Source organism: Elephantulus edwardii, unplaced genomic scaffold (genome assembly GCF_000299155.1).
Source record: "Elephantulus edwardii isolate Elephantulus edwardi_28Jun2011 unplaced genomic scaffold, EleEdw1.0 scaffold00530, whole genome shotgun sequence".
Lineage (NCBI taxonomy): Eukaryota > Metazoa > Chordata > Mammalia > Macroscelidea > Macroscelididae > Elephantulus > Elephantulus edwardii.
Genome location: NW_006400280.1, coordinates 303,378 through 312,614, shown reverse-complemented (window position 1 = coordinate 312,614; position 9,237 = coordinate 303,378). Strand labels below are relative to the sequence as shown.

At 38.8% G+C, this 9,237-nt stretch overlaps 1 protein-coding gene across 1 annotated transcript in view; it reads right to left on the bottom strand.

The window, feature by feature from the left end:
* LOC102869990 (DNA replication complex GINS protein PSF1-like) overlaps positions 1-9,237 on the bottom strand; it is a 76,473-nt gene that overhangs the window by 3,104 nt on the left and 64,132 nt on the right. The window contains exon 6 of the mRNA XM_006903188.1: positions 1,750-1,824. Within this exon, the coding sequence (XP_006903250.1) occupies positions 1,750-1,824 (75 nt within the window). The remainder of the gene's footprint in view (positions 1-1,749; positions 1,825-9,237) is intronic.

The following is a 9,237-nucleotide window of genomic DNA, read 5'->3' as shown; positions in this document are numbered from 1 at the left end:
CATCTAAAAAAATCATATGTTCCACCAGATGCTCTGCTGGAGAAGGAGAGGCAATCTCCTCCTATACCAGTCAGATCTGATTTGACGGTACACACACACAAAAATAATAAAATAAAACATATTTTTTAAAAAATCACATTGTTGTTGTTATGTGCTGTTGAGTTGCTGGCAACTCATAACGACCCTACTTACAAGAACCCTAAACCCTGCTCTATCCTGTGCCAATCTTATTGTCTCTGATACTCCTATCCCCATTACCCAAGTCATTGAATCAATCCATCTCTATGTGGGTCTTTCTCTTTTGTGCGGTCCCTCCACCCTCGCAAGTATGACATCCTTCTCCAAGGACTGGTCCCTCCTTACAACATGTCCAAAGTATGTCAGACAAAGGTTCAGATTCCTTGCCTCCAAGGAGCAGCCTGGTATTACCTTCTCCAGGATGAACTTGTTTGTTCTCCTAGCAGTACATGGTATAGTCAATACTTTTCTCCAGCACCACAGCTCAAAGGCATCAATTCTCCTTCTATCATCCCTAGCAACTGTCCAGCTTTCTGACATGCAGCAATAATTGCAAAGACTATGGCTTGAATCAGGCACACCTTCATCTCCAGACTGACACTGTTGTTCTTCAGCACTTTGGAGAGGTTTGAAGAGGCACTTGGTTTCACCCTCTTCAAAATAGACCGATTTGTTTTCTTGGCAGTCTATGGTATGTTCAAGACTTCTCCAGTGCTACACCTCAAAGGCACTCAAATTCTTCTCCTGTCATCCTTAGTCATTATCCAGCTTTCTCATGCATAGCAAGTAACTGTGACGAGCATGGCCTGGATCAGGTGCACTTTAGTCTCTAGAATGACACTGTTGCTTCTCAGTACTTTGGAAAGGTCCCTGACAGCAGATTTATCTAATGCAATTAGTCTTTTGATTTCATGATTGATGGTGTGAAGAGTGTTGACTGTGGAGCCAAGCAAACTGTAACTGTTAACAACCTAATGTCTTCATCCATCATGATGCTGCCAATTGTCCCAACTGAGAGAATCTTTGTCTTCTTCAGGTTGAACTTCAATCCATATTGAAGACTACAATCTTTGGCCTAGTGCAGCAAGTGCTTCAGGTCCTCCTCAGTTTCAGGACACAGGTTTTGTCATCTGCATAATGTAGGTTGTTGTTGAGTCTTCCTCCCATCCTGATGTCACATTCCTCCTCATAAAGCCCAGCCTCCTGAATGATCTGTTCTGCATATAGATTAAAAAGATATGGAGACAGGACAGATCCCTGACGCACTCCCTTTCTGAGTTTGAATCATGCCGTGTTTCCTTATTCTGTTCTGAGGACTGCTTCAGAGTCCAAACATAGGTTTCACATAAGCACACAATAAGTGTTCTGGGATTCCCATTCTCAAGGTTAACCACAATTTGTTATAATTCACACAGTCTAAAGCCTTTCTTACTATATGTAGTATTTATTTCAAGTCAATTATTTAGAAAAAGAACTAGACAGTATGTATTAAACATAATGATTAACTTATAAATTATCACACTGTTGCTTTGTGTATCATCGAGCCAGAAATGACCCATTGCTGTCCCTCTAGTGGGTTTTCAGAGGCAGCAAATCACCTGCAAGGAGGATGCCCACCCTTCTCCCACATAAATGAACATAATAAGGTAGTATTTCTTTTACTACTGAATTCAACATTTTCTTCAGCACTCTTAAAAGATTTTAAAGTACAGCATCTTATAAAAAAAATACCTGGCTGTTTTTTTTTAATATAATAGAAGTGCCATCATCAACTTCAAATTCTCCATAGTCTCTTAGACACCGCACCTGAAAGAAAATAGGATTTATTTTTATTTGTATATTATTATTATTATTATTAATGTTAATGAAAATTTACAGAAATTTTGGATTTCCATTCACTCATTGTTGTACTTTTTCCCCTGCTCACCCCTCCCCTCCAGTTGTTCTCTTTTAAAAGTAAAAGAAAAATTCTTTCATTGTTATACAATCCCTTCCCTCCAAGTCCACTCCACTATGCAGCCTTCGTTCTGGACTATGTCATGACAGTAATACCTAATCATATATACCTTTTCAACAGTTCTCTCTCTCATCTGTTTCAAAGCAGTATACATAATTTATCCCATCTTTCTTAGTCTCCACTCAACCCCTATGTCAGTCCCATTTTACAACAGTGGCACTATTCTGTATTTGTCCTTTTGTGACTGAGATATTTCACTCAGCATAATGTCCTCCAGGGTCATCCATTTTTAATAATATAATAATATTTCATGAGTTCCTTGTGGTTCAATGCAGCGTAGTATTCCATTGTGTGAATACACCACAGCTTCTCTATCCATTCATTTGGTGATGGGCACTTAGGTTGTTTCCAACTCTTTGCTACTGTGAACAAAGCCACTTGGTGGTATGTTTTAGCCAAATCATTTTCTAAATATATTGTTGTATAGTGTCCAGTCAGAACTAAGCCATAGCTAACCCTCCAACAGATTTTCAGATGCAGTTAATCTCACAGTAGATTTTCCACTTTTCTCCTACCACAAAGCCACCACCAAGCTCTCTTTCTGATATCATGTTAAGTATGGGCTAACAATAAAACCCCCTTGTTGTGATGGCGTTAAGTCTCAAGCCATCAGAATTTCTGTGATTCTGAACACATCATGCTGCTGTCAGTCTCTTATGATGCAGCTAGTATGACTTCAATTTAAAGTCGCTAAGTACAAGTATCAACTTCTTTTCTCAGAAGGTTCTGAGAAAAAGTCATTTTTTCTTAAACTTCCACTCCAGGATTGACTTCTCGTGGGTTAATACCACTTGTCTTCTGTTTGTAGCCAAGTGCTGATGCAAGAGGATGGCTTCCATGAGAGAAGGATGTGTCCTGCATGACCAGTGCACATTTTTTGTTTCTTGGCCTGAGGGCTGCCCCTCAGGCCCAAAACTATTTCTCTGACAATGGCGTCTGCGGTGTCCCTGGCTAGTGTTCCAATACCTAGAATACCTTGGGTAGAATGTTAAATAATCCAGGAAGCATTAAAAGAAGATGGAAGGAGAATACAGAGTCACTTTATCAGAAGGAATTGTATGACATAAGAATTTAATGAAATAATGTATGAGCAAGAGCCTGAGGTGATGAAGAGGAAGTTCAAGTTGCTCTGAAAGAACTGGCAAAAAACAAGGCTCCAGGATTTGACAGCATACCAATTGACATATTTCAACAAACAGATGCTCCCTGGATATGCTCACTAAGTTGTGCCAAGAAATCTGGAGGACAGCCAGCTGGCCAACTGACTGGAAAAGATTGATATTTGTTCCCATTCCAAAGAAAGATGACCCAACAGAGTGTGGAAATTATAGAACAATATCGTTACTATCACATGCAAGCAAGATTCTGCTGAAATTTATCCAAAAACGATTGGAGCAATATGTCAACAAAGAACTGCCAGATATGCAGGCTGGATTTAGAAGAGGTCATGGTACTAGGGATATTATAGCTAATGTTAGATGGATCTTGGCAGAAAGCAGAGAATACCAGAGGAGTGTCTATCTGTGCTTCATTGACTATGCAAAGGCTTTTGACTGTGTGAATCATAATAAGCTATGGCTGACTTTGAGAAGAATGGGAATCCCAGAACATTTGACTGGGCTTATGCAAAACCTATACTTGGACCAAGAGGCAGACCAAGGAGACACTACATGTTTCAAAATCAAGAAGGGGGTCAGCCAGGGATGTATTCAGTCTCCATACCTTTTCAGTCTTAACGCAGAACAGATCTTCTGAGATGCTGGGCTCTACAAGGAGGAATGTGGCATCAGGATTGGTGGAAGAGTCATCAACAACCTGCGTTATATAGATGACACAACCCTGCTTGCTGAAACTGAGGAGAACCTGAAGTGCTTGCTGCAGAAGGTCAGAGACAGCAATCTTCAATACAGATTGAAGCTCAACATCAAGAAAACAAAGATTCTCACTCACCACTGGGCCAACTGGCAGCATCAGTATGGATGGTGAAGAGACTGAGCTAGTTAACAGTTTCAGTTTACTGGGCTCCACAGTCAACATTCTTAGTACCAGCAGCCAGGAAATCAAGAGACAAATTGCATTGGGAAAGTCAGCTGTGAGAGACTTCTAAAGAGTACTGAAGAGCAATGATGTCAGGATAGAGACTAAGGTGCGCCTGATCCGCACTATAGTCTTCACAATTACATGCTATGCATTGAGGAGTGGATAGTGACTAGGGATGATAGAAAGAGAAATGATGCCTTTGAGCTGTGGTGCTGGAGAAGAGTGTTGAATATACCATGGACTGCTACAAGAACAAACAGGTTTGTCCTGGAGAGGGTGAAGCCAGATTGCTCCTTGGAGTCAAGGATTCTGAAGCTTTGGCTGACATACTTTGGGCATGTTCCAAGGAGGGACTGGTCCAAGGAGAAGGACATTATGTTTGGGAGAGTGGAGGGACGGTGCAGGGGAGGAAGACCCTTGATGAGATAGATCGATTCTGTGATTGGGGTAGTGGGAGTGAGTGTGTCAGAGATGATGAGGTTGGCATAGGATACATCAGGGTTTAGGGGTCTTGTACATAGGATCACTATGAGAAGCAAGCAACTCAATGGTATATAACAACAATCACCACTGAACTATGCCCATCATTATCCCACCTCTTCATGTCTCCATTGGATCTTTTCCATTTATTTTACTCCCTCCAACCACCAAATTGTGCAGTCCTGTGATTTCCCCTCTGTCCATCCTCACCCCTCTGTTCCCTCCCTACCTTCCCTTGTACGTTCATACACATTTTACTAGTTATCTCTTTTTATAATAATGGTCTTATGCCAATTACAAAATGGGCAAAAGACATGGAAAGACTTTTTACTGAGGAGGACATCTGGATGGCCAACAGACACATGAAGAAATGCTCCAAATCACTGGCAATAAGAGATGTAAATCAAAACCACAATGAGATACCATCTTAGCCCAGTACAAGTGGCAAAGTTTAGCAGGACAGCAAGTAATAAATGTTGGAGAGGATGTGGTGAAATAGGAATTCTTATATGATATTGGTGGGATTATAAAAAGGTACAATCACTCTGGAAGGCAGTTTGGTGTTTCCTCAAAAAGCTGAACATAGAAATTCTATATGACCCAGTTATTCCACTACTAGGAATTTACCCTGAAAAAAATAAGAACTGAGGCACAGAGACTTGTACACCAATGTTCATAGCAGCATTATTCACCATAGCAAGAACATGTAAACAGCCCAAATGCCCAACCACAATGGAATGGATTGAGAAATTATGGTATATTCACACAATGGGATACTATGTAGCACCCAGGTGCAATGATTTTGTAAATTACTACTTAACATGGGGGGGAAGTGGAGAGCATTATGCTAAGTGAATTAACTCAGTCTTATAAAGACAAATACTGTATAAGGAGTGTGTAGGAGGATCCAGGGTTGGGGGGCTTAAGCACAGAGTTACACAATTTGATGGGTGGAATATACAGGGCCACATAATAGAGTGGAAGAAGGGACTGGTAAAGGAAGGGGAAAGATCTAGTGTGAAAAACAATGTATATGAACTTTATGAACTTTGTAAACCAGTATAAAACTTAAAATAATAATAATAAATAATAATGGTCTTATGCAATGTGTCCTTATAAGACTGAGTTAGTTCATTCAGTATAATTCTCTCCAGTTTCTCCCATGTTATGTAGTATTTTTCTAAATTGTTGCTCCTAAGTGCTGCATATATTCCACCATGTGAATATACCACAATTTCTCAATCCATTTACTTGTTGTTGGACATTTGGGCTGTTTCCATGTTCTTGCAATTGTGACCAACACTGCTTTGAAGACTGTTATGCAAATCTTCATTCATGTCTCAGTTCTTGTTTGTTTGTTTAATTTTATTCTGATTTACAAAGTTTGAATACATTGTTTTTCACAAAAGATCTTCACCCTTCACTCCACCCACCATAGAATTGTTTACCCCATGATTAGCATTCTCTCCCCCCACTCATTCTAACCACTGTATTTCCACACTACCCCGTGCCTTGGATCCTCATACTCAGTCTACAATAATGTACAGTATTTGTCCTTATAAGACTGAATTAGTTCACTCAGCATAATGCTCTCCAGTTCCTCCCAAGTTAGGTAGTAATTTACAAAATCATTGCTCCAGTGTGCTGCCTAGTATTCCATTGTATGAATGTACCACAACTTCTCAATCCATTTATTTGTGGTTGGACATCTAGGATATTTCCATATTCTTATGATGGTGAATAATGCTGTCATAAACATTGGTGTACAAGTTTCCATTTGAGCCTCAGTTCTTATTTTCTTGGGATATATTCCAAGCAATGGAATAGCTGGGTCTTACGGAATTTCTATGTTCAGCTTTTTGAGAAAGAGCCAAACTTTCTTTGAGAATGGTTGTACCATTGTACAATCCCACCAACAATATAAAAGAGTTCCTATTTCACCACATCCTCTCCAACATTTATTACTTGCTGTCCTGTAAAATTCTGCCACTGCTACTGGAGTGAGATGGTATCTCACTGTGGTTTTGATTTGCATCTCTGTTATTGCCAGTGATTTGGAGTGTTTCTATCCTAAGTCTGTTGGTCATTTGAATATCTTCCTTTGTGAAAATTCTTTCCATGTCTTTTGCCTATTCTGAATGGATAAAATTGATGAATGAGACCTTCTAAAGATTAAATTCCTGTGTTTATCAAAAACTTTTCCAACAGGGTGAAAAGAAAACCTACTGACTGGGAACAAACATTTGGCAATACCATCTCAGACAAGAAAGAATATCATAATGAAAGTTTATAGAATACTCCTGTGCCTCAATCTTAATTTCCTTGGGGTATATTTCTAGCCATAATATCGATGCCTTTGAGTTACAGTGCTAGAGAAGAGTACTGAACAGACCATAAACTGCCAAGAAAACTAAAAGGTCTGACCTGGAGAGGTTGAAACCAAACTGCTTGGAGGCAAGGATTGTGAGACTCCATCCCACATACCTCGGGTATGTAGCCAGTAGGGATCAGTTTTTGGAGAAGGATATCATGCTTGAAAGAGTAAAGGCACAGTGCAGGAGAAAAAGATCCCAGATGAGATGGACTGAAACAATAACTGGTATAATAAGGGTAGTCAGAGATAGTGAGATTGGCTTATGATAGCGCAGCACTTAAATGGTCAGTATGAGTTGTCATTGTCAACTTGACAGCACATAAATACAAAATATTCCTAGCAATGATATAATTCAGTCTTACAGAAGTTCTAGGTTCAGCTTTTTGAGGAAACACCAAACTGCCTTCCAGGGTGGTTGTTCCATTTTTACAATCAATCCCACCAACAGTGTATGAGCATTCCCACCTATCGACATCCTCTCCAACATTTACTGCTTGCTATCCTGTTAAAATCTGCCACTGCTACTGGGGTGAGATGGTATCTCATTGTGGTTTTGATTTGCATTTCTCTAATTACCAGTGATTTAGAGCATTTTTTTCATGTATCTGCTGGCCATCCGAATGGCTTCCTCTGAGAAAAGTTTTTCCATGTCATTTGCCCATTTTGTAAATGGGTTATCAGTCTTTTTCTTCTGGAGGCCCTGTCAAATTCTGGAAACTTATTATGAGATCCTTGTCTAAGACTGTATTGCCAAATATTATCCCAGTCACTAGGTTTTCTTTTTACTCTGTTGGTAAACGTTTTTTTCATGTGCACAAGGATTTAATCTTTAGAAGGTCTCATTTATCAATTTTATCCTCTTCCTGTTGTGCATTTTTGGCTGTATTTGCTAGCATATTTAAACCATAGGCTAGGCCTTCTAAGCTTCATCTCATTTGGTTTCTATTATTTTTATGGTTTAGGGCTTTCATGGACCTTTTTAAAGTGTTAAACAGCAAAGATGTAATTTTAAAGACTAAGTTAGGTACACCTGATCCAAGCAATGGTAAATTTGCTGGAGGGACAGCTATGAGTTGGTTGTGGCTCAAATGCAATGAATTGATTTTTTAAAAAATTCAGTATTATATTGCATTCCTAGCCAGAGCAATAAGCAAAAAAAGCACCCAAATTGTCAAAAGGGAAGAAAAACTATATCAGATGATCTTATATGCATAAAATGCTAAAAATTCTGTAAAAAAAATTTGTATTTAATGATTAGGTATTAATTATTATTATGACCAGAGTTCAGAATGAAGGCTGCACAGTGGAGTAGACTTGGAGGAAGGGATTGTATAACAATGAGAAAATTTTTCTTTTACTTTTCAAACAGAAGAGCGAATTGGAGGGGAGAGGTAGACAGGGAGAAAAGTGCAACAGTGAATGAATGAATGAAAACCCTAAGTCTCTGTAAACTTTCATTAACACTAATACAATTTTTTAAAAGGGGGAAAAAGAAAAAAAGTAAAAAAAAAATCAATATACAAATATCAGTTAGACTTTTCTACAATAACAAAGACAACTCTGAGAAAAAAAAATAAAACAATGACATCTACAACAGCTACCCATAAGATGAGATATTTAGGAATAAGTCTAGCCAAAGTAACAAAAGATCTTTACAAAGAAAACGATGAAACACTACAATGAGCCTAAAGAGACCTACATAAATGGGGGCAGAAATGCTATGTTCTTGAATTATGAGATTGAACATTGCAAAAATGGCATTATTACCAAAAGCAATCTATAAATACAATACATTCTCATCTAGATACTGGCATCATTTTTCAAAGATAGCAAAAAATCAATTACCAATTACATACAGGCAGGAAAAACACTCAGATAAGCAAAAAGATACTGAAGAAGAAAAAGAAAGTAAGAAGTCTCACACTCCCTAATTTCAAAATCTACTATAGTCAAAGGAGTTAAATCTTGCTACCACGACAGGAACACTGCACAACAATAAATTTGAAGAGTCAGGAATAAATTCATATACCTATTGAGATGATGAGAATGGCACAGGAAACAAGGTTCAAAGATCTGTTGTGGAAGAAGAGTATAGCAGTTGCCCCCAGGCCTGATCACATATGAGAAAACTGGTAATATTTAAGGTGACCATAGCAGAGACCAAAGCAAACACAAGACCAAAGACTACACTGGACAATGGATGTTGATAAGGCTCTGGGCCTGATCACAAAAGCCCAAACCCAAGTTAATTGTTGTTGTTGTTGTTGTTGTTGTTGTTATGTGCCGTCGAGTCGCCTGCGACTCATAG